The sequence below is a fragment of the Ceratotherium simum genome, chromosome 4 (genome assembly GCF_057802395.1).
Source record: "Ceratotherium simum simum isolate JZ-2026a chromosome 4, ASM5780239v1, whole genome shotgun sequence".
In the NCBI taxonomy this organism is placed as follows: Eukaryota; Metazoa; Chordata; class Mammalia; order Perissodactyla; family Rhinocerotidae; genus Ceratotherium; species Ceratotherium simum.
Genome location: NC_141903.1, coordinates 92,667,914 through 92,694,171, shown reverse-complemented (window position 1 = coordinate 92,694,171; position 26,258 = coordinate 92,667,914). Strand labels below are relative to the sequence as shown.

The following is a 26,258-nucleotide window of genomic DNA, read 5'->3' as shown; positions in this document are numbered from 1 at the left end:
CTCCCTTGCTGCCACGCAGGTGACGAGATCCTCATGGCAGCACGCAGTGCCAGCGGAAGGCCAGATCAACGGGGAAAGAAAAGGTTCTTCAAAGCTCAGAAGCTGTTATTTAGAATAAAAGGCAATTTTCCTGACATAACTATGTTGAAAAGCACTCCTCTTGCCCCATTTTCTAAAGCAAGATTTTAAAAATCGATCATTTTCAGAGTTTGGGAAGTTCAGCTCTGAAGTTTATTTAATAACTATTTAATGAAAATATAATCACACCACATTTCCTGCTTTTATGATTCATTAAAGCCAAAGCCCTCTGAGCCCCTTTCAAACTTGGTCCCTTCCTCACCCACGCATGCCCCGGAAGGTTCCGGGTCCCACTGGCTCACGCGAGGTCACAGCAGCTTCATTTTGGAACTCAAGCCTCCTGGTCCAGTTACACATCCCCAGACAGCAAAATCCTATAAATCATCATTTACCCTTTCCCGTAATGGGCTTTGTTTCGGAAGAATAATGGCCCACCCTACACCAGCGCAGATTTTATACTCATATTCAGTTCGACAAGAAACAACTAATGTTAATTATCTTTCTAGCCTGAGAAACATCATTTGTAAACAAGCCGTTTGCACAAACACTATTCTTGGGTCTCATCACTGCAGTGATTCCTGTGGACGCCCTGCTTGTACACCCTGGGCCGGGTTTCTACCTCGGCACCCCTGACATTTTGGACCAGACAGTTCTTCATCGTGGGGGCGGTCCCACGCACGGTCAGATGTTGGGCAGCATCCCTGGCCTCTACTCACTGGATGCCATTTCCTTCAGAGGGAAAAGACGACCGTAATAAACAGTTTTCAACTTTCCCACCCGTATCTGATCCCCACGGCCAGCTAGCAGGCATGAGAACAAAACGCAAAGTCTGGTGCCAGGCAGCACAGCCCCGGATGAGGGTGAGGGATTTGTTCCTCATTATTATTTTTCTTCTTCCATCACTCTGCCTTTCTTTTTCTTCTTCCTTTTTTGTGGGGGTCCAAGGTGGTGCAGGGTATGGGCCAAAACAGGTTTAGTCTGAACTGTTCACTGCAGCTCAATTTAAAATAATTTCTCTTAAACATCTACTCTACACAAGACTTTGTGGAGAAGAAGGGGGCATCTCTACCCTGGACAGCCTGAGACAGACCTGAGTGACTAACTGAACACAAAGCAGATGGATGCTTCCCTTCATCGGAGCTTTCCCACCTCTGGGCGAGCCGTGATTTCCCGTGAACACCCATGTCGCTTTCTCGGTGCCTCTCTGATACTCTTCAGCTGCGCATTGATAGGCATGTATGTGCCATCCTCCTCTGCCTCACTAGGATCCAAGTTATTTGAGGGTAGGATCTATAGTTTGCTCATCTGCATAAACTCCACAGCACTCAGCATGGTGCCGTGCATGCAGTATATGCCACATGAGTGCTGGTGAGTGCATGAAAGAGGTGCTCGGACAGAAACCGTCTGTCTGCTGTACTCACCAAGCATCCAAGGGCAGTCGGTGGTGCTCAATGGAGCACAGCATCTCAGAGGGAAGGGATCATTGCAGTTGATGGCAGCACAGTGAAGCCAAATTCTCAGGGTCTAGTGAATGAGCAAGTGGCCAGTAAGTGAAGCTACCCTTTTAAGAAGTTTGGTGACAAAAGCAAGGGGAGTGACAGGGTAGCAGCTAGAGTGATGGCAAGATAAAGGCTTTTTTGTTTCTAAAAGGGAAAGAGGTCTTCAATTAGACTGCAGACTTGGAAGAAGAAACCAGCAGAGATGAAGCGAGATGGAAAGGGAAGGCTTGCCGGTTCTGGAACAGGCAGCAGGCATGGCATCAGGCACCAGTGAAGCACCTACCTTGGGAAGGAGGAGGGACGATGGAGAGAACAGTTAAGCTAGAAAGGAGGGAGACTGAGGTTGCACTATGTGCCCTAGATTTTCTTGATAAGGTAGGAGGAAGGAACATCTACTTATAGTTCTGGGGGCGAGGGTCTGGGGCTTAAGCAGAGTAGAAAAGCTAATGGGGTGGAAATGAAAGTGAGTGAAAGATAAACGAAAGGACTACTGAGTTGAAGAGGACAGCTGTGAGTTTGGAGGAATCAATCAGCCTGATACTACGAGTTTGTACAACAACACTTAGAAGGTCAGAAGAACAGGAAGAAAACAAATGGTGGTGTGTTATTCTCCTAGGGGTGCTGTAACTGAGTCCCCAAAGTGGGTGTTTCAAAGAACAGAAGAGTCCTGGAGGCTAGAAGTCCAAAATCCAAGTGTCAGCCGGATCACGCTCTCTCTGATGGCTGTAAGGGACAACCTTCCCTTGCCTCTTCCAGCTTCTGGTGTTGGCTGGCATTCCTTGGCTCGTATACGCACCACTCCAGTCACATGGCCGTCTTCTCCCCATGTGTCTTCACATTGTCTTTCCTCTCTGTGTGTCTGTGCCCAAATTTCCCTTTTATAGGGATACCAGTTCTATTGGATTAGAGCCCACCCTAATGACCTCATTTTAATTTGATTACCTCTGTAGAGACTCTATCTCCAACTAAGGTCAGATTCTAAGGTACTGGGGGTTAGGGCTTCAACATTTGGGGGACACAATTCAACCCATAGCAGGTGGCTCTAAGGATGTAGATTCAAGGGTGGCAAGTGGCCTGGATAAAGGGAATGAGAGGGAATTAAAGATGCTCAAGAAGCATCAGTGGGATGGCGAACCATGGGGCCCAGCTGGCAGCAAGGTGAGTAGCATCTGAATCCTGGAGATCCAGGGTTTGAGCGACAAGGGAAAGGCTAATTTTGCAGGCAGAAGTAACAGGGAAAAGCTGGTTCAGCAGGAGTCATGGGTTGAGAGAAAGGGAAGACTGGGAGAACGGGACTTCAGGCTCTAAGACCTTGGAATGGTGATATGAGGCTAGAGGTCTGGGTGTGACTATTAAGTAGGAGTAGGTAGGTAGGTCAGCAGGAAGGAAGGTCACCTGTTACAGCTCAGGTCAGCACCAGAGGCCAGGGTACCCAGGGCAGGTTCTCCATCCATGTGGAAGAGATACAGAGGGTAGTAATGGGGAGAGACAGAGGACAACTGCAATCAGATGTCACCACCATCCAGGAAGGGGGAGGGAAGTCTACAGCCCAGGAGATCAGAGGGAGGGGCAAGACCCCCAACGGGGGAGCTGGGCGATGGGGCACGTGTGGAGGGCATCTGGCAGCAGGAAGATCCCCGCTGGGCAGCAGCACAGGGGGAAGCGGTCTCTTGGTAAGGACTGGAAGCCAAGTGTCACAGGGACAGATGGGGAGCAAACACGATGGCAAATCACGAGCTGAAGTATTACCAGATGCTTCACGTGTGACGGTCAGTCAATTACAGAGCAAAAGGTGCCTTCTGACTTATCTTGAACCTTCCTGCTGTCACGAGGGAGGGGCTGAAGAAGCCCTGCCCGTGCTAAACCACCTGTCGGAGATGACTCTGGGTCGTCACCCTCCGCCCAGCTAAGACCCGGCCTTGCCGGTCCACAGGGCCCTGTGCGGGGACACGCGGAGGCAACGCGCAGGGTGCGGAGCAGCACGCGCCCACCGCAGACACGGGGCTCAGCTGCCGCTTCCCCGCCCACCAACAAGGACAGTACCTCCCTCGTGGGGTCCGCGAGCAGTGGGCACACAGCAAGGCCTCAACGGTGGCTGTGGGGCGGCTGTTATAAATGCCACAGTCTAACGGAGAAGGAGGGTTGCAAACACGCTGCTCAAAATCATAGTAACTATAACCATGGTGACATTCCCCATCTGCCCCTCCCTTCCCCAGAGATAAAGAATACACAAAATCATCCCAGGACATTTATTTCCACGGGTTCTTGATAAAGAGCACAATCCCGGATAAAAGTACCCCCTTGTCCTGAAAGGCAAAACCACATAGCGACCAGAGCTGCCCAACGCACCCCACCCCACCAGAAACTTCAGATAGGACCCTTCCACCTCCTGCCTGTTTGACAGCTACTCACGTCTCCCACGCACGGCGGGCCCAGCCCACCTCTCACCCTCTCCAGCTTCTCTAACTGAAACATGCCTTCACAAGCTGGACGTGTGTGCGTGTACACAGGAGGCTCTCCGCACCCACCTGACGAAGGAGCTGAGACAGTGCTAAGACGTGATGGAGAAGCTGAGACAAGGAGGCCTCAGAGCTAGGGCCGGCTTTCTCCTCCTAAGCCCTGACGTCCTACACAAGCCACCGTGGGTCCTGAAATGGGAACACCAGTGGGTCTTGTGTTTGCTCTGGTGCTGAACTCCCCCAGTTCAGGTCTGGGAGGGTGGGACCCAGTGGGAGGAGAGGGGATGTGTGGGGCTGAGTGCCTGCATCAGAGAGGGGACCAAGGGTGACAAGAGCTCAGGACACACATTCCCCTCGGCTGGGGAGAGAGCCCATTCAAAAGCCTGCGCTCGAGACCTGATTCTTCAACCCCCCACCATGGCGAGGTGTCAGGACTCCCAATGTTCACAACTGATTGCTGTGCCTGGGACACCCACCATCAGCCTCGAGAGCCCCTGATTTCAGGTCTTCAGCTGGTGGCTTCAGTGTGACCACCTGCACAGTCCCACAGCCCTTCCTGGCACCTGGATGGGCAGTCATAGTGTCTCAACGTGTAGAACACCAAGGCTTTTGAAGCACAAGTGGCCGGCTTCAGGAGAAGGAGACAGCTGGAGGGACTGAGGCTGTGACGGGTCTAGTGAAGTCCTGGGCGAGCTGGGGCCTGCAGGGCCCCGTCAGGCAGACGCCTTGGCTGCTCTCCAAGCCTGGTGCTCCTGCTTCGCCCTCTCCCTCTGCTCCCGTTCCCTCTGAACCAGGCATCCCCACTCCAGACGCCACTGCTGCAGCTTCTGCTCATAGGTGGCGATGTCCTCTGCTTCACAGCTGGGGAGCTGCTCGTGGACAAGCTGGGTGGTCAGAGTCAAAAGGCTTCCCGACTCAACTCTGCCCAGAGCCTGAAGCTGAGAATGTGCGGCCTGTTGGGAACAAAGAAAAAAGAGAGAAGGGGGCAGGTGGGTGAGGAATACGGAGAAGAGACGAGGTCACTCCGGTGCCCACTCGGCCTGCAGGCAAGGCGCTTTGTCGGAACCTGTCAGCTGCCATTCACCCAGGCACTGCTGGCCGTTGCTCTTTTTTTCAGCCCAGCAATCTTGCTAAGACGCACCACGTGTGATTTCTCCCTCTCACTCACAAACAGGGACTGGAACTCCACACGCTGAGACTTCCCGTTTTAAACCACCAAGACGGCACCAGTACAACAGACCTACATCCCCTCTGACCTGCAGCAAACCAAGTGGCAAACTCAGGAACAGAGAGCCCTCAGATGCACACAACACGACAGAGCAGCGGACAGGTGCACGGAGCACGCCCTCCACAGCTCTTCCTTCAGAGTAACTGAGATCAGTGTCCGCCTGACTGGCAGTCCTTTCAACAGACGGAAATCATTCCAAGGACGTGTTACTAACTGCATGCGAACAGCTCCCGGGAGCGCCTGCACTGTTACAGGCGTCCACCTGCTGGGCGCCACGGCAGGTCAGCCTCTACATGCTGACGGCTCACAGCTGCATCCGAAACGGCACCTTGGTTTGGTCGTATTGTATTCCTGGAGAAGCTAAGTGCTAAAAACACTAATCTACTTAAGTGCTTCAAGACGTAGATCATCAGAGAGCCACTTACGGCCCCACTGTAGCTTCCACCACACGGCCCCACGGGCCACAAACAGGAATTCACCAGCACAGCGATGAGGCCTGCTCCAGCTGGGGGCGGGAGGTGGGCAGGGTCCATGGGCTTCAAGTAGTGGCCAGAGGCCCACTATGAGGGGTCAGTCACAAAAAAATGGGCCCCAAACATTACCTGAGACTAATAAAAATCAGGCAACAGGAAAAATAGGAAACATAAAATGAAAATGATTTCTCTGTCATATCACTTTCCATGTGGTCTGAGGCCAAGGAGACAGCCTGGGACACCAGAATAAGGACTCAACTGAGGCAGCAAACTTGCTCAAATCCCAAGTCAGTCACTTGTGTGCTCGTTTCTCTCAGCCTGGTGTCATGTGACGTGAAGGGCAGCACCCACCAGCAGCGCTCCGGGAGGATAAGGACACGCAGTGGTGCCTCCCACAGCTAGCTGCCAGTAACTATGTCTTTGTTTTTTTTTTTTTTTTAAAAGATTTTATTTATTTTTTCCCCCCAAAGCCCCAGTAGATAGTTGTGTCATAGCTGCACATCCTTCTAGTTGCTGTATGTGGGACTCGGCCTCAGGATGGACGGAGAAGTGGTGCCTCGGTGCGCGCCCGGCATCCGAACCCGGGCCACCAGCATCGGAGCGCGTGCACTTAACCACCAAGCCACGGGGCCGGCCCTGTTTTTTTTTTTTTGATTTTCAAAAAAACGCATTTGTGGAAGAGTGAGGGCTGAGAATCTAATGCAGGCTCAGATTTCTATTCTCCGAGATTAAATTTATAAGAAACAAGAGACAGAGGTGGTAAATTCCAGGAGTGGTGTGGCCGCCTTGGTCAATACGAATATTGTGAATAATAATCTATGGGGCTAAGTAGACTTTTCATTCTCAGCTTTTCTAAGTCTGCAAAATTAAGAGGAAAGAACAGGTGTGTAAATTCCTAAACTAGCTGCCCATTCTCTGTGTACCTTGGGAACATCCATTGACCCTTCCTTCTCAGTTCTTAAATCAGAAGTAAGCTGAGCATGACTTGACAGAAGTACTGGGAGGAACACCTGCGAAAAGCACAACAGAGTCCCCCTTATAACATGGGGACATGGTTCTCCCACAGCTGGTTCAATACAATTACTGACAAGATGTAAATGTAATCATCTGGCAAAGCTTATATCCCTCTGTCCCAAAATGACACAATAGGTCAGCTGGGATGGATGGAAAGGTTTTCTGCTTTACATCAAGAATCCTCCTTCAGGCAGCATTTTTTCTCTCTGCACTCAATAGACGAGAAAGAAAGCCACGGTAGAGGGCAAGGGTTTCAGCTCTGAGCACGCCCTCCTTCCTGACTGACCACAGTGTCTGGGACGCACAGTGAGAGCTACACGGTGGCCCGAGTGCTCAGGGCTGTTCCGACAGGGAACAGTGGAAACCTGTTCACATCTTCCATGCAGTACAAGCGAGTGTTCCTAACGGCCCCGGTGCACACCACAGAGCCGAGCGAGAGAAGACACCTGTGTCTGATCTCCACACACTTCATACTCAAATGTGGTTCTGTGATCTCTGCCCGGGGTTTCTGGGTTATCACCCACGTTCAGTGCAATACGGAGAAATGCTCAGCTCTTCTCCCCGGGGTTGGAGTCAGGTGCTTGCTATGAGGAGGCAAGCTCTCACCCAGCCATCAGGCACACGTCAGGGAGGAAAGGGTAATGACATGCTGCCTAGGGAACAAAACTGTGACCGATTAGCTCAAGTACAAAAAGCATAAAAATACCATTTGTTTCTTTTAAGACCACTTCCTGCGTGAAGCCATAAAAATGTAACTTTTGATGTCAGTTTTTAATGCCTGTGTGTGACGCTGATGCATGAAAGGACTGCCTGTCTATCACCATGGCAGAGGAGCATGCCCAATGCACAGCCGAGAGGGACTCAATTCTGCTGCAACTCACCTGAAATCGTTCCAGGTACTGGGGAAGCTTGGACTGTTCCGTTTCCTCCACGTCCATCTGTTCCACCAGCTCTTCTGACCTCTGGCTGTCTTCACCTTCTCGGGGCTGCTCCTCTGAAGACCCGTGGGCCGGAGCGGCCACAGCCGTCAGCGCTCTGTCCAGCACATCGAGCTGCGGAGCAGAAAGAGGGGTGGGGACTAAACATCCTGCGGCCCTGAGCACACTGGGAAGGGCGGTGGAAAAGGGAGAGGAAGGGAAAGTTGGGCTCTACACTCACGAGCAGAGTCCTCCCACCAAATTACAGGACACAGAAACGGCCACATGGCCTTCCATTAGGAACACTGTCAGATGGCATGCAAACTCATCAGAAAACAAACGGCACAAATAAGCGAGCTCAGGGTTCTCTGCAGGAGGGACTCGGCACTGCCCGTGGACTGTGCTTCTCATCGCCCAGGCAGGAACCAAGACCGTGTTCGACAGGCACTGAAGTACCTCCCCTTCCCGCCGTTCCTCCTCAATCGGCTTGGGATTGAGAGAAAGGGAAAGAAAAACCACTAGAGACCACAGCCAACAAAAGGCCATTCGGAATGCAGGGGAAGCCCCTGAGCCCAGGCGAGGCCTCCTGCAGAGCGTAGCTCACGGGGTGGCTGTACGTCAGGGATCAGCACCGGGCACACAAGCTGCTGGCAACCACCCGGCAGGCACACGAGAGCCCCTGCAACGGGACTTCCGTGACTTAGAAAGTAAGTCAATTATAAAACAGACGGCGTCTTTTTGCCTTGAGCCCTCTCCCCCACCACGCTCAGTTTGAGGCACACCTCCCTCAACCCACAGAGATGGGACAGAGACAACCCCAAGGTGAGCACGAGCAGCGGCCTGGGTGCCGGTCATTCCAGCCACGTTGTATTAGAACAAAAACCCAGAAAATACTCCAATGCTTTTTAATTCCACTAAGACATTGGACCCAAACCCAACACATATCCTGTTCCGGCTGACGTCTGAATCACGCTCCTATTAAGTCAGAACGCAGAGAACGCAAATCGGGCTCAGAGGGGAAGGAACACTTCCCCGTAAAGGATTTCTGTACAGCTCTGTTTTTGATCACCAGCACTGACTGCAGGGTTAAAACATGAATATACACTTAAAGATGCGTATGCTTTGTTGCGAAGGTCTGGCAAAGAACACAATGATTCACCAGACACGAGCGTAAGGAGCCAGGAGAGGCACCAGCCTTGTGATCCCGTGACTGAGACGAAAGCCAAGGCCTGAGTCCTAGCGATCAGGCTCAAACGAGTACGCGGCTCCGATCAACACTCACAGCCTGGTGACGACACAGCCAGTGTCCTTCCAGGCCTCACTCTGGCCACAAAAGCTGCGTGGACAGAAGTGAGGCTGGGCTCCCTATGGGGTGAGTCTCGTCACGTGGCTGTAAGATGCCACGCTTGCTGCAGCCCGAGCTAAGTCTAGTAGCTGCACGGTGTCACGAGCCCCAGGTGACTAAGAGTGACGAGCCTGGAGGCTGCGGGAGGACAGTTTCCTAGCCCAGAGGACATGAACGCCCTGGAACCCTGGGAGGAATGTCTGATCCAGCTCCTCAGCATCGTGCGTTCACCACAGAATGGTCCAGTGAAAGGAAAGAAAGCCGGTGCCATCTCCAGTCCCTACATTCATTTCTTGAGGGCTTTTATGGGGGAAAACATTGCCAGGTAGTCTCCCAGGACTACATGAGGGTACAGAAATGCCAAAAATTTAAAATGAAATCTTAGCCTCTCCTGAGCTCCTACTGAGATTTTATGGGGGGGAGGGGGCAGTATTTTATTGAACTCAGTTTGAATTACAGCGGAGGGAAATAGTTTCCTCCTAGACAGTGAGCTATAAACTCAACATGTATCTTATTTTCTACTGCTTTTTGTCAGTAACACCAAGAACGTTGGTGGTTTTTCATTCCTTTTCAACTGGATAAGAACGTGATTGTATAGAAATAGAGAAAGTAGAAGTGAGGGGGGAAGACAATGAAACACACTCAAAGCTGGACTTGTGGGGAAGAGGAGATGGCCAAATCCCACTGAATTAGGGCCCAGGAACATACCGCTTCTCCACATAGTTTTCCGTCTCCTGGGGAGGAGGCCACCTTCTCCATCACTCGAAGGGCTCGGTCGAGGTAGCCTGGCTGCCACAGCAGAGGCATGTTCTGGTACACAGCCCGCAGCCCCTGCTGCAACTCCACCTTCCCTGTGGCCAAAAGGAACAATGAAGAAGGCTCAGCCGTGCCTCCCACTGCGTCTGAGACTGAAGACACGAAGGCACAGTAAACAGGCGCCTGGCAGCTCTAGATGGAGAAGGATCATTTCAAATCTGCACCAAGAGCCTCAACTACCCAGGGACTTGACATCTCAGACAGATGATGAAGAATGTGGTAAAATTCACTGTACATGTTTTTTAATACAAAATTGTGCCAACTTGATTTTCTTGTTCATTTTGACTGCGGGACATCATTGTGAGGATGTATGAGTCATAGGGCCGAGGGAAACTTAGAGAGGTCGCTATCTCTGCCTCTCAGTGGAGCCACCCAACAAAACAAGTCAGACAAGTGAAATACTATTTTTGTTTTAAGATCAAAATGTTCCTCAGAAAAAGAAACTCCACAACTTTCTTAAAGCGGAAATCTTGCCAACATCTGACGACCTTCCCTGCCAGGAAACATTTTGACATTTTTCAAAATGCTTCAAAATACCCCACTGATTGCCCTTATGAAAAAAAAAGTCTTGTTGGCTCTTCTTTCCTTTATTTGAGCTTCATCAGCACTTAAAGCATAAAGTCCTCATCATCCTTTTGGACCCCAGGACACGAGCGTTTCTCTTGGTACCTGAGACCACGACAACTGGCGCTCAGGACGGGGACCAAGGCAGCAGGGCCCTCGCGTGGGGAGAGGCTGTCTCTGCGTTTGCGTCGAACAGAAGACCTCTCTGCACCAACGAGCAAAGTCACCTTGAGTCGCCAGGTCTTAAATCCATGCACCTTCACTTATCTTTCCCGGAAGGAGGATTCGGGAAAGCCGAAGCAGGATAAGCAGACAAAGCCTATCAGGCGACAGCTAATTTTACACATTTAAGATGCTGGTCTAGACTGCAGTCACTTTCCGGGAAGCTGCTCCCACCGGGTGAGAGAGGCTACACACACAGCACAGTCAGAGCAAAGAGCTTTGATCCGACAGCCGCCAGCCCCAAAGCGCAGGCCTCCGCTCAGAAACAACACCACGACATGCGTGTTCTGAGCCTCACAACATCCTGAACAATTCCTGCAGTGGAACAGTCCTGAATGCTCATCTGAAGCAAAGGAAAAACAGGTAAATCCATGTCAAAAGTAGACAGCAAATAAGGAGAAATGATTTTTAAAGAGTGGTCAACTCTTTTGCTAGTCTGACAGTGAGTCTGATAAACTCTGAAATTGCTCTCTGATTGGTTTCTATCAGAATCAGTATCCAAGAATGCCACGCTACATTTTGTTGGTGATGGTCAACTTCAAAAGCAGCCAAACTGCTATAACTTTGACGATTTTCAGAAAACAAAGGTAAGCAGAAGCAACCTATGATCAAGACAAAGTGCTTTCTCACACCTCTCTGCTTGAGAGAGAGAAGGAAGAGGGAAAAACAATATGCATGTGGGAAACCTCTGTCAATCAGGGCACGTTCTCTGCATATTTGGGTTAATCACTACTTGCCCAACTCCACACAACCAGGTCTGAGGCCACTCCTCAGAAGGCTTCACGTCCTGACCTGTCTGATTTTCAGTGCAATGGACACTAAAGTAAGGCTACCATCGCCCTGGAGGGTCCAGTCACATCGTCCCAAAGCATCACTCCCTGCTCTCCCAAAGTGCTACGAGACGCACTCAGAGTTTCTCCTGCTCCCCTGAAAATACTACCAAGGATGTGGGTCCAACCTGACTCTTAACTTCTGACTTCCAGGACTTTAGGTGTAAAGAGACAGAAAGAACTCTGTTAATACTGCGAAAGATTCTATGGGCTGGTTCTCCCAAAAGAGGGTCAGATTTTTCCTTCCTTTTTTTTTCTGCTGAGGAAGATTGTCCCTGAGCTAACATCTGTGCCAATCTTGCTCTGTTTTATATATGGGATGCTGCCACAGCATGGCTTCACAAGCGGTGTGTAGGTCTGCACCGGGGATCTGAACCTGCGAACGCCGGGCCACCGAAGCAGAGCACGCAAACTTAACCACTATCCCACCGGGCCGGCCCCCAGACCTTTTCTTTCTTTATCCCTTCCTCACCCTGATGACTACTAACTATAATCTGTGGCCACCAGAACTGGTTCTCACCTTGCCAGTGGTGACAGGTTTAGAACCCTCTTCCCTGTCTTAGGTCCTAGCTCTAAGGCCACCATAAGGGCTATTTTTACGTCTAAAAGTGAAAGCTATATTGGAATTTCACTAAATTTAAATCAAATTATAACTTTATTATGAAGGAGAAGAAAGCATCGGTTCTACCCGTGAAGAGCTATACCTGAAGGATCACTCAGCTTACCAAGAAGTGCAAGGCCATACAGCTGGGAACTCAGCCCCACTGTGTTCCTTTGCTTGAGGCCTGGGAGTAACAGGGATGCCCCAAAATTCCTCTCATCTTCCCACTGCAAAAGAAAATACCAGATCACAGTCCAGCCAAGCAATGAAGACTTTATCTAAAACTATGATTTTTAATGACAGAGAAGAAAAAGAGCATGTCATAGCATTAAGTAAAAAAAGTAAAATACAAAGCTATAGGTACACTATAATCCAAATTTTGTAAATAAAAGATATTTATGTTTAATGAAAAATACAGAAAAGAAAAACCCCATACATTACCAGATTTCTGGGTAGTAAAATTATGAACAATTCTGGTTTTCTTCTTTGTACTTTTCATTATTTTCCAAATTTCTGGCAATGAATAAGAGTTCCTTTTACAATCAGAAGAGCAAAACAAAACAAAAGTAAAGAGTGCACTGTGAACCAACATTGCCTTGAGACAATCAGTGAAGCTTATATTGCTGTCAGCCTCACACTCACTCCCATCGCTACGACACCATGGAGCAAGCTTCTGAATTTTAAACAATTCAGCAACGGTAACACTCCTTCTACTTCACAGCATTAAAATAAATACAACTATTAGGTTGCTTTTAGATACGTGCCTCTCAAAAATAAATTAGGCAATCAGAAACACTTAGTGATCATTTCTTTCAACCCAGGGTGCAAAATTACACTTCAATCAAATTAGAGCCTTTTGAGACATGGTAAAGAGGGGCAAAAACACCAGCATTGCTAAGCCTGCTACAGACCCGGAGCAGCAGTGACAGGGACTCGCTGTGACGCAGGGCCCTGAGGACAGCCTTGGCAATCCCCCAACAACGAGAGCTGTGATCTTCTTGGTGCCATGAGTGCACATGGCTGGATCCCTCGTCCAGCTTGGAAACACAGAACACAAAGCTCGGGTGCCTGCACTGGCCTCTGCACTCAGAGGCCAGGGAGGAAGTGGAGAATGGTGGGTGCAGGCTACAGCTGCAGCCAGGTGTACGTGAGGCACCCTAGGTGTTGATGGGCACCCAAACATCTTTACTGTGAATGGGCCTTTGTGCAATCCAAGTGTAATTTCCTACGGTTTTTCTAAACCTTTGAAAAAAGCAAAGACATTGGGAGACAGACAAAGCCTCCCCTGGCGCTTCTGTGTCACAGACGAGTGAAAAAGCCGGCAACTCAGGACGGGGTCACCCACTCTCAAGAGCAAAGCACTCTGAGATTTGGCTTTCCCCCCACATACGCTGTATGAAAAGGGGCCCAGTGAACAATAAATAAGAAGTCTTACAAACATTTTTTCTTTTCTTTAGGGAAAAACATGATCTATAGTATCAGGATGTAACGGGCTAAAAGCCAGATGAGCAGCGTCCTTGCTGAGTGAGGAATTGAGCAGGGGTGGCGGTGGCGCCTGGAACGGCAACACTTCCAGAAGGACTTTAAACAAGATGAACGAAAACAAGCAAACGGATGTCTTAGAGATTTTTTGATGATTGGGAATAGTAAACCACTGCTGCTTACATGAAATCTACTTATGTGTTAACATACTAGGTCTCTTCCAAGCCTTTAGCTTCTACCGTCTGTACTGTTAGGGACTAAATCAGGTGCTATTTCACCAAGGTCCTCATGGTTTTCCCATTTTATGCTTCTGCCTTTCCCATTAATACAAAGCAAACCCTCATCCTCCCTTCCCCCTCCACTCCCCTTCACAGCTTGCCCACACTCGCTGTCTCCTTCCTGCACCTCTCAAACACTCCACAATCCACACCAATTTGATCTCCCGATCCATCATTCTATGGAAACAAAGGTCACAATTTAGTGCCTTCGTGCCACTAAATTCAATGAACTTTCAGAAAGTCCTCACCTCATCTACCCTCTTGGAGCATTCCCATACTGTAGACTACTCTCTTCCCATGGCTTTGTGGTCCAACACACTCCTGATTTTTCTTTTTGCTCTGTGGCTCATTTGTAGACATTTACAAATGGATGTACAAATAATATCTCCAGTCCAGATTTTTTCCATTAAGATCCCAATTTCCCTTGTGGAATCTCTCGACTGTCTCAAAGGCATCTCAAAATGCAACATGTTCAGAGCCAAATTAATGGCTTTCCTCATAAAACCCAGTCTTTTTCCAGAGTTCCCTTTATAAACACATGGCGACCCCTCGGTCCAGACACCCGAGTCAGAAACCGAGGAGACAAGATTGTGCCCTCGCTTCCCCGCCTCCACACGCGGTTCCTCATCGTGTCCTCTGCCTCCCAAGTGTGTTCCCACTGCTCTCACCCACGTTCTGGTCCCCACGCTACCCCACCTCCTGCTCAGACACCGTAACAGCCTCCTAAGTGCTTGGCCAGAGCCACCTGGCCCGATCCAATCTCTTACCCACGCTATAGTCAGAGGCATCTTTTCAAAACACAAATCAGATCATGTTACTCTCTCTGCTAAAAACTTCAGTGGCTTCTCACTATTTTTAGGACACAGACAAAACGGCCTAGCACAACCAGCACGCCCCAACCTTGCCTCTCACCCCATGTCCTTCCCACCCTTCTCCCCACTGCAGCTGCATTATCCTCCTGTCTTATTCCAGCCCCTTTCCACTCACCATGTTCTTTCTGCCACAGGGCTTCTGCACATGCTATTTCTTCTTTTTGGATTGTTCTTCCACTCTTCAGCCAGTTAATGCCTATTCATCCTTCAAATACTAACTCAAGAAATATTTCCTTAAGGAAGCCTTTCCTAACCTAAGTTTAAAATACAAACAAACAAAAAGTCCCTACAATATAGGCTTTTAATAGAGGATGTCTTTGTAGTGCTCATCACAGTCATAATTTCATATTCGTGTGTTTGTTTTGTTTTAGATGCCTGTATTCATCTTAAATCGTAAGCAGGAGGTGTCTGCTCCCCACTGTATAACCAGCACTCGGCGATGCACAGAACATGGTGGATGCTCAATGTCCATTTAATGAACTAAGGACGTGAGGTGTGCCAGAGGCTGGAACACTCATCCAAGGAAAGCTAAATACACCATAAATTCTTTAGAACGCGGGCAGACTAGAGGGCCCTTCAGCTGCTACCCACACTCGTGTTTTTGATGTGACATTTGAGGTGAAGGGCAGTCTGCAGGGCCAGCATGCCTGGCTTCACCACTTACTAGCTGGGTGGCTGTCATGGAACATCTCTGTGTCCCAGTCTTCTCACTGGCATAGAGTGTGAGGACTCAATGCATTAATGAGTTTAAAACACCAAGAACACAGCCTGCTGTAAAGTCAGTGCTATTTAAATATTAGGTATTCTTAGAATAGCAATAAACAATGAACAAGCCTAAACCAAAACTTGGTATTCTAGACGGACCCAGAGCAACCTGAGGAAAATACTGATACAAACCAAAGAATCAGCATTTAATACCTGAGTTGCGGTCAAACCCAGCTGCCCCACTGCTTCTCTGGTAGGACACATCCAGCTCTCACTATCAATTCCCCATTTCTGAACGTCTGAGGTGCACTGAGCCTAGCTCAAGTTTCAAAATGTGCATAAGGACTTTCACTTGAGATTCTTTCAAGTAGAGGAATATCCAGTTCCACTTTGTTAGAAACCAGTAACTAAAACATGCAGAAGGAACACTCATTCCCGGTTGTACAGGGCCTCAGAGCCACCATCAGATACCTCTTCCAGATTCTGAGGGTGGGGCTCCCTCCGGCCACGTCATCCCTACTGAGCAGCCACTGCTCGCTTTTCCTGAGGCCCTCAGAGCTGCCTTACGGTAGGGCACTTACACTGAAGTCTGTCTTCCTTGCCAGGCAATGGTATAGAACATAGAGCGAGAGAAGTTGGGTGGAAGGTACTTCAAAGGCTTCTTGCTTCATGATCTCAAAAACCACGGATAAAGCATCTGCAAGAAGATCAAAGTAAAAAAGAAAGGAAGTTTTAGGTAACATCACCAAATCTGTATTTAACTGTAAAAATTCTTAAAAAGTGGGGCATGAGGGGGCCAGCCTGGTGGCGTAGCAGTTAAGTTCGAGCGCTCCACTTCGGCAGCCCAGGGTTCGCAGGTTCAGATCCAGGTGCGGACCTACACACTGCTGATCAAAGCCATGCTGCAGTGGCATCTCATATACAGTAGAGGAAGATGGGCACGGATGTCAGCCCAGGGCCAATCTTCCTCAGCAAAGAGAGGAGGAAAGGTAACAGATGTTAGCTCAGGGCTGATCTTCCTCAAAACAAAAGTAGGGCGTGATAGAAAAATCAACAGAATTAAAAAGTAGACAACGTGGGCTCTGGTCCCAGTTCTTCCACAAACTAGGGCTCCTCCAGCCTTCAGCCTCTACTGGACCTGCCATGATGTACTGAACCAGGTGCTACTGCACCAGTGTCCTCCAAGACATCAATAAACCACTTAATTCCTCCCAGTATCATCTTCATAATAATGATAAAACACCATTTGTCCCATCTATTTCAAAAGATGTTTGGACAGTCCAATGAGATAATACATATGAAGATGGCTCATAAACTGTGAAGCAAGTTGAAGGCATCATGTCCACCAGCTAGAAGAGCTATGGCATATAGAAAGGAGGCAAATCTATTTTCCAGGTCACCCTGGCAAGCAGAGCAGAGGCTGGGCTGACTGCCCCATTCTGTGTTCTGGAACCTTCTCCCTGTTTGGACAAAAGAGGATAAATGCTAGACACAATCCTAAATGTCACGTATTATTTCAAAGACAGAAACCTGATGACTATAAAAAGGACAACCAGGCTGAGCTTAAAAGACGTGAAAGAATGGACAGGAAAATGCTCATTCATAGATTATAAGCCCTGAGTGTAACTCACAATGTGAGACATTTATTTCCAAACGAATGCTGATCACAGGAGATCAGACCTCGAGCAACTTTTATTTTCCCCCAATATTCCACAACACAGATGGAAGCCAAGAAAATCAAGTTCAAACGATTTCCTTCCCTTCATATTTGCTGTTAAATTAGAGAGTGTTAGTTTTGGTTTAAAATACGGTACCTGCACATAACACAGGCATCACAAATGTTTCTGACTGAGTTGCTGCGTTAACCAATTTTTGCATTTACCCATAATTGTCAGAGTTGGCACTGATTTGCAGCTGTTCCTAGCCAGCTGGTTTTGCACATGTCGTCATGGTTCTGAAGGAGGCCAGAGGCAAGAATTTCTGTATTCTTTTTGCAAATGGGGAATGTGAGACAGACAGGCAGACCACGAAGTCATCTAGTAAGTGAGTAGCAAAATAAGGACTTGGAAGAGATTAACAAAAAAACCCCAAATAACCAATATTTTAAAAGAACACAATTACAGCAAAAAATCCAGTTTAAACAAAATAGTTTTCCCACCTGTTCATTACTGAATCCAAAATTACACAAGAAAGATAAATCAAATTTACTTTAACTTTTATTTACATTCTGCATTTCAGTCAGCTTGGGAAGTAAAATTAGGTTGGCCTGTATAATTAATTTACTTTTCCTCCATAATTATTTATTATTTGATATTTCCTATCCTAACAACAATAAAAAAAAATTTTCTAAATTTTGCTATAAACGATAATAATCATTAAAACTTTATTTTAAAAAATCTTCAATATTATTTATTCTGCATTTAGAAAAAACAACAACAACAAAACTCCTTTGACTCTCCAACATATCCTTTAAAGAGACTGAGGGAGAAAACTAATAATACATGATTTTCCAATGACACAGTAATATGGATTCTTAAATCTGATGTTCACAGAGAATAGATTATGAAACGTGTAGGCTAATTATCTTTTAGTTGAATTCAGGAAATGCATATTTAAAACTGTGTTTAAGAAACGGACAACAAGGGATAATTAACATTTCAAAAAATAACATACAGCAAATACTCTTTGGCAGTCGGCGCCTGCAAGCCTTACGGGAAGAAGATGAGGCAGAGGTCCAGAAAAGAGAAGCAGAGGTGCCACCCCACGTGCAGAAACGCCCGTCCCAGCCTGAGCACTGACCACAGATGCACGGGGAAAGGCCGAGGGGGCTGGCGTGCAGGGAGGAGGGAACAGAGCTCAAGGGCAGGAATCAGAGATGTCATAAATGCGCCAGTAACCACCAGCTCATTCCTATCTCTGAGGCAGTTAACTATCCGACACGGGCACAGGCCCCTTGTGCTCCTCAGCACCAAGCCTGAGGATGAGACGGTGGTGGCGGAAAGCCAGTGTGCGTCCTCACACGATGGCAAGGCCTCCTCCTCCCCTCTTCCCCAACATCCCCCCCTCCTCCCTTCTTCACCAACTCGGCTGCAAGCACAAGCGGGCTCTGCTCTGACCCCCTGTCCACTGCAGACTGGCAGGGTTCCGCCTGACTGCTCCGGAGAGGCTGCTGTAATCCCCGTCTTTCCTTGGCCTCCCTACTGCAGCTGAAGCTAAGTGTCACCTTAAATTAATTTCACAGGATCAGAGAATTTTGGGGGTAGAGATCTCAGAGATCAGCGATCTACTTATTTTACAGATAAGGAAACAAAAGCCTGGGGGTTGAAATGACCTTCCTTCAAAGCAAGGGCACTGCTCTTTCCCGGAAAAGTCAGTTGATTTTATGGTTTGACATTTTACATGCTACAACAGCTATGATTTAAATAAAACAAAGTTAGCAAGTGGTGCCAAAGGAAGTCAAGCTAATAAGTGCCTTACTGTAATCTTAACCAGGCGTGGAAGCTCAGGCAGGTTACTGCTTAACTAAAGCCATTGTCCTTTGCCTACAGAGACGTGAACAAATAAACTTGAGAAACTCAGGGGAAAAAAACCCCGGATATGATTCTCCCATCTGGCCAAGTGGTTTGGTAAATCAACCTCACATCTATTTCTGACCGAAAGAGTGATATAAAGAGACGTTATTAAGAAATAAAAAAGGGAAAGTGCCTATATTACTTCCCTTTGGGAGCTGAAGCTCCACTGTAAATAGACCTGGGTTTGGTTTCTTACCTTTGTAATTTTCTTGCTTTATGAAATAATCCATCAGTAAATTGAATGTAAAGTTATCTGGAAAAACTCCATATTGAACCTGTAATGAAAAGGAAAATAAGAGAAAAACAGCCACCGATTTCAGTTCATACTATATGCCTATATATTATTCAGGATGAAACCTGCCACCATCAGCTTTAAAATATTTGACTATCATTTTACAGCATCTGAGACAGTGAAACAGAAGCTGTGACTCATGAAGTTTGTAATCGGAACTGTTGGTCAGGGTGAGAAAGTTGTGAGTGGGTGTCTGGCATAAGACAACTGATACGTGAAAAATATAGCTCAATTCTAACACCTCATCATGGCTAAAAAAAACCCCAAACCAAACCAAGACAACAAAAAACCACCACGTGCTCCACTGGTTCAGCGATTCTTTTTGTAAGGTGTGAATATCAACACAAAAATGGACTCCGATGAGAAAGCACACATTTTCACACCATGTAGCATTTCTGGCCCTTAGAGTGTTTTTTGCCCAACTTTACTGAGATAAAATTGACATATAACACCGTGTAAGTTTAAGGTATACACCAGGATGATTTAATACACGTGTACATTGCAAAACGATTACCACAATAGGGTTAGTTAACACATCCATCACCTCACGTAATTATACTTTTTTTGTGGTGGTGGTGGTGGGGAGAATGTGTAAGATCTACTCTCTCAGCAACTCTCAAATCTACAATACAGTAATGTTAACTATAGTCACCATGCTGTACATTAGATCCTCAGAACTTATCCATCTTACAACGGGAAGTTTGTACCCTTTGACCAACATCTCCCCATTTCCCCCTCCCTTAGCCCCTGGCATCCACCATTCTACACTGTTTCTATGAGTTCAGCTTTTTTAGATTCCACATATTAGTGAGACCACAGGGTATTTGTCTTTCTCTCACTGACTTATTTCACTTAGCATAACGCCCTTAAGGTTCGTCCATGTTGTCACAAATGGTGGGATCTCCTTTTTACGGCTGAATAATATTCCATTGTGTATATATACCACATTTTCTTTATCCATTCATCCATCACTGGACACTCAGATTGTTTCTGTATCTTGGCTATTGTGAATTATGCTGCAATGAACACAGGAGTGCAGACATCTCTTTGAGACAGTGATTTCATTTCCTTAGAATATATACCCAGAAGTGGGATTGCTGGATCCTACGGTAGTTCTATTTTTAATTTTTTGAGGAACTTCCATGATTCCCATAGTGGCTGCACCATTTACATTCCCACCAATCGTGCACAAGGGTTCCCTTTTCTCCATATCCTCACCAGGACTTGTTATCTCTTGTCTCTCAGACTGGTTTTTAAAGACCCAAGAAATATGCCAACAAAATATTACTAACCAAGTTCCTGGGACGTTCTGTCCACAAGTAGCTGAGTATCTGAGAATCAAGACTTCTCAAAATGGGGGCCCTTTAGCATCTGCCTCAGAAATTTCCAGGAAGGTTTTTAACACTGCAGATTCCCAACCCTCAGACTTATAGAATTGGAATCTCCAGGAACGGGGCACAGGAACCTGAAGTTTTAGTGAGCTTCCCATGCGATTTTAGCTCACAATCAAGTTTGACTACTAATGATCTAGCTTGCGGTTATATTTTTGTTTGTTTTAAATTCTTACTTCAGTGTGATTAACCACCCCCCCACACACACCGCCCCATTCTTCCCCAAAAACCACAGAAACCCCTGAGGAATTCTTCCAAACTCTACTCCCTTGAGAGACTGATTGTCCTAATGGCCAGCTTCGAATCACAGCTGAATGAGTCACTGCCACTAGGAGGCTATACGGGATGCCTCAGAGGTGCCTCAGAGGTGCCGAAACGGAAACAAGCGGAGAAGCCATTGTTTCCAAAAGCTCATGGGCAGTGTCTATATTTCTTAAAGCAGTCCTCCAAATCAGCACTGATCCCTAGGGGCTGGGTGAAAACAAACTATTTTAGAATGACACATCACTAAAGCTGGAAGGAACCTTAGAAATCAACTGTCAGTGACTCTCAACCCTGGCTGCACATTAGAACCAACGTGGGAGCTTTAAAAAGATACCAATGAGGGATGAATAGGTGGGCACAGAGGATTTTCATGCAGTGAAACTACTCTGTGTGATGCTATAATGGTGGACATGTGTCATGATCCATTTGTCCAAACCCACAGAATGTACAGCAACAACAGTGAACCCTGATGTAAACTATGGACTTGGGTGATGATGACGTGTCCATGCAGGTTCATCAATTGTAACAAATGTACCATCTGGTGATTGATGTTGATAATGGCGGAGGCTGTGCCTGTGTGGGGACAGGGAGCATATGGAAACTCTCTGCACCTTCTGCTCAATTTTTCCATGAACCTAAAACTGCTCTAAAAAAGTCTATTTAAAAAAGATTTTAAAAACCTATTTAAAAAAATACCAATGCCTGGGCTCCAGGAAGATCAATTAAATTAGAATCTTGGGGGTGGAGAAAAACACCTATAATCTTAAAAGCTTCTTGTGTGATTCTAACGGCAGCCAAGGTTGGAAATTACTGATTTAGTACAACTCACTTGACTCAGAGTTGAAAAAACTAAAACCTAGAAGGATAAAATTATTTGCATGAATTTACAGGCAATTGGTGGAACTTATGGGGTTACAGCCTGGATCTTCTGACTCCTTGTCCAGGGTTCTTTCTATTAAAAGACTAGGAGCAGCAGAAAATGAGATAGACTTTTCTGCCTTTCTAGACCCTTCTTCTTTTGTTTTCATAGGAATCTTCTTCTTTGAGTATAATCTGTGTCTTTAAAGTCTGAACTGAAGAGAGCAGGATTTAATCCACTCCTTCCCCTGGGGCCTAATATTAGATGTATCTGTGAACCTGCTTATTTGCCTGATTAAATTAGCTTAAGCTTCCTGAGGGCAAGGATAGGACATTATTCATTTTTGTAGACAATGTCATACCCAATGCAATGGCTCACACACAAACTGCCTGCAATGTATATTAAGTTGAACTGGGCCCAAGTCAAGGGAGCAAAAACTTCCCAAAACAAAATTAGTATTTCCTTTTCAGTTATAACATACAAGGTCCAGTGACACTATCGAAATAGTACATTTTCATAAAAATACTGTTAAAATCTTTGTATGGGTCAAACTAGTGTTGTAGCTTGAGACTCACAATAATAACATTCTAAATTTTCTTATTTTGTACTTTCTTTCCTACTATGAAGGTAATGAAGACTCAACCCTTGGGTGGAGTGTAGCATTCAGAAAGACCCTAATCATAGGGGGCTCTGGGGCTGAAGAAGAGGAGTCAGGGAATTCAGAAGACATGTTTTGAGTCACCTAGGAATACTGTCTTTTTAAAAGTGTGTAAGATAGACTGAATAATCTGGAAATCACATTCTAGCAAAACGGTCATGTCTTTTTCCCTAACCTTCACCAAAGGGAACCAGGCAAGAAACGCAAGGCTTGGGGATCAAGAATGAAATGAGTTCTTGGGACTGGATTCCCTTTCGCTTTTACCTGTCTAGTTCTGAGTCACTATGCTTGGAAAAGCAGCAGCTACACGAATTTTTATTTTTAATGTGTTGATTAATTTATATCCAGCTCCATTCTAAAAAGGATATCTGAGAACAAAGAATATTTAGAAGTTATTTCTTGTACTATTCTTTGCTGTACCGTAAAGGCTACAAACACCACATCATCTAAACTCAGAACAAGCCACAAATGCCAGGAAACCACCCACCTTATTTACAAGGGTGTATAAGGCTTTGTCTTGTGCACCGTATTTCAGACACTGCCTGACCCACGTGTGGATGGTCCAGTCTCTCAGGTACCAGCAGTTGGGGCTGTGTCGAAATCTAAATAAAGCAAAAGAAGAGGGAAAACTGGTGTTAACTCTTAACCATCAACATAGCAGCACATCTTCCATCAGCAGGTCCTTCCTTAGGGATTTCCAGACGCGCAATGTAACCAAAAGTCATAAAAGCCAACAGCTGATAAAAACTTGAGGCTAAAACTCATTAACTATAAAGTCTGAAATGCGCAAGAGAAGGCAAAATAATAATAAATAACGAACAAAAATATCATAAAAAATTTTATTCCTTATTTAATACCCCTTAATTCAACATCTTGTTTTAACATGAGATTTATGAAAAATGATTTGGGGAAAATGCTCTACTAACCATGGCGTTATGTAATACATATTTCATTAGGAGAGAGATGTGAAGCTGGAGCTGACACTTCAGAAGTTTAAAATAAAGCAGACGAGACAAAAATGGAAAACAGAACAGCACAGCAACTCGGGGGGAAATCAGCTTTGAGTTATACTGATATTTCTGTAGCACTCAGGAGAGACCGAGACACTTCACTGAACCACAAGAAAACAAAAAAGAGAAAATAAACAAAAATGGAGTAAAATCGAACACTCAGGTCCTCCGGATCCACAACGCCGCTGCCTCTTGCACAGCTCACTCTAGCTCCTCAGTCTCCCTCCTCGTGCTTCCTGCTGCTCCTGTGTGGTTTTAAAGGCCCCAGCAGCGCCAGCCGACGAGTAGATGGTGAGCGTTTTCCCACAAAGGAGCAGACTGGAAAGGAATCCCGATGCTCTCTTGCTGGGGTTCTCGCACATGCTGACCCCTGGGTGGAGTGGAGTGGCTTCTCCTTGCTGCTGGGAGGCGGTCCACGCCACAAGACTGAGCGCGGCAGGGGGCGCTCTGCAGTCCTCTGTTTATCTGTTTTGACTGGGACGGTTCCTCAAACAGCACATGATGTCAGCTGAAGTCCTTATCTTTTCTTTAACCATTCAGAAAGCACGTCAATCTCTTCGCCCCACAAAAATCAAACAGTTTTCTTAAAAACAAAAAGGCAAGACAAAAACTTGGAGAGAAAGGATTTTGTGCCATGTTTTGAGAGTCGGGGCTACAGGCCAACAGCAGTGCCTCCCAGAGGCTGGTTACTCCATCCGCCACCTGCTGTTTGCTGCCATCTGCTAGCGGGACAGTGTTCTGCTGAACAGGTTCTCTGCCAAAGAAAGAGCTGAGAAAAAGAGAGGGAGTGAGCAGCAGTATTTAATTTAGGCTACTTATTAGTGGTCTGGCGAGAGATTTGGCAAAAATAAGACCTGAAGATGTTTTAAGCATTTAGAGTCACCTCACCCTTTCCAGTCTTTTGAATATCTTAGGTTTGGCTGGAAAATGTCTCTCTCACTCTATTTTTCTCTACAGAATTAACCCTTTAAAAGCAGAAAGATAGAAACATGTCATATTATGTTCAGGATCCGAGTGACCTGCCAGAGAAGGCACTGCACAGGCGCCTGGGGTTCCTAGATCCACTGAGATCTCCCGCACAGAAATCAAACAAAACATGTCTTATTATTTCATGCTTTCTCTCACATTAAAATCAATAGCTGAACTACTTGAGCTTCTCTCGTCACTGAAAAATCTGAGATCTCAAGTGTAACAGCCAATTAAAAGTTAATTTTATTTTTTCAAGAAAAAGGTCAAGTGAAATACCAGATTTATTCCTAGCCGGTGTGATGCTTCCCAGCTGGCCTGTGAGCCCCCGGGGCAGGGAGAGCCCGTGGCAGACTGTCAGCACCCACTCCCTGGAGCCCAACACAGCTCATGGCCCACCACAGGAGCCCGACACGACACGGCCCGAGGCCCACAGGAGGTTTTCAGCAAATAAAAGAAGAGCTTTAATCAACACACGTATTAATGCTATTCTGTACCAATTGTGTTGTTAACAACCATGGTATTTACGAAGGTAAATTCCCTGTCTGGGGCATTTATAATCTTATTACAAAAACAAAAAGCACACAAACAGTTTAACAACAATACAGGGTGGGACGTGACAAGTGCTAAAGACACAAAAGCCACCGCGGGTGGCTTAGAGGTGTTTTCGGTTGTTAGGTTCAGTGCATTTTTCCTTTAAAAACAAACAAACAAAAATTAAAAATGTCAATTACCTCCTTTACTCAAGATTATTTACACCTAACCCTCATTTTAAATCTAACCTTCTGCCCACTGACATTATGACTTTTCTTTTTGATGGACTTTCAAATACAAGCCTAGGGACCACATCCAACCAAAGGCCCCCTTCTCTCATCTGTGGTCAGTAGAGTATCTCTGGGCTTTGAAGAAGAATGACAATGACTGACAGGACCCAGCCACGGACCTTCAAAGTGCAAACTGAAGTTTGTTGCAAGCCATTTGCTAACCTTCTGAGGCTGACTGCCACACCTGGAGGGGCAGAAGTCTCCTCACACTCTCTCTCTCAGAAGACTGAAGAGAATGGAACTCAGGACTGCACACATTTGAGAGATTTGTCAACAGACTCACAGGGGTCGTTAGCAGGTTCTCTCCCCCTCCCATCCTGGAACAGGGTTACCTGGTGCAATCTCTGCCGCCTGAGACCTAGAAATCCAGATTCACAACCACAACTAGGACATTTTCAACTAAGTGACAACATTAAATCAATTTAGGAATATGAGGGAAACACACATTATGAATATGCTGCCCAAAGTACCCCATCGGTGTCAAAAAAGAAATTAGCACACAACTTATGTGAGTAGTGATCTAGAATATAAGCAACTCGAAACATTGAGATAGTAGGGTCCAAATCTGGAGGGTGAGTTTGAGAGGAATTCTTCCGTCAATGACTCTTTAAGCAGATCCGATAGATCAATGTGGGCCCTTTTCAGAACTGCCAGCGGTGATATGACAGCAGGTGAGTCTGGGGAGGGTACTTGCCTGGAATGAGTCTGGGGACGCTGGACCAGCATTCTCCCTTTCAGCCAGGAGAAAGGCAAGGGGACAAGAAGACAACTAACACGTTGATTTTCCAATCTGCCTGCAGACAGACTGGCTTTGTTCTCGCCTGCTCTGACCCTCTGACCCTCTGACCACCAGCCTGGCAGACTACAGGCGCCCACTGTAGGAGTCCCCGCTGTGCCCCATGCCATCAGCTGTTTGTGCACCTCGACAGAAGCTTTATTATTGTCCAGGCCAGCAGGCTGCCAAGCTCGGCAAACCGTGTGAGTGTGGAAAAGACAAACAATGCAACCCAACAATGCTTGTGCTCTGAAGGCGAGACAT

At 46.7% G+C, this 26,258-nt stretch overlaps 1 protein-coding gene across 4 annotated transcripts in view; it reads right to left on the bottom strand.

The window, feature by feature from the left end:
* Nucleotides 1–3,812: 3,812 nt before the first annotated feature.
* MRPS27 (mitochondrial ribosomal protein S27) overlaps nt 3,813–26,258 on the bottom strand; it is an 88,955-nt gene continuing 66,509 nt past the window's right edge. For all 4 annotated transcript variants that reach the window (XM_087430210.1, XM_087430212.1, XM_014779691.2 and 1 more), the window contains 7 exons: nt 22,907–23,021; nt 19,152–19,230; nt 15,965–16,080; nt 12,171–12,273; nt 9,722–9,864; nt 7,633–7,803; nt 3,813–4,989 (listed from right to left, as the gene is read on the bottom strand). In XM_087430210.1, coding sequence (XP_087286336.1) covers nt 4,750–4,989; nt 7,633–7,803; nt 9,722–9,864; nt 12,171–12,273; nt 15,965–16,080; nt 19,152–19,230; nt 22,907–23,021 — 967 coding nt within the window. In that variant the 3' untranslated portion in view covers nt 3,813–4,749. The remainder of the gene's footprint in view (nt 4,990–7,632; nt 7,804–9,721; nt 9,865–12,170; nt 12,274–15,964; nt 16,081–19,151; nt 19,231–22,906; nt 23,022–26,258) is intronic.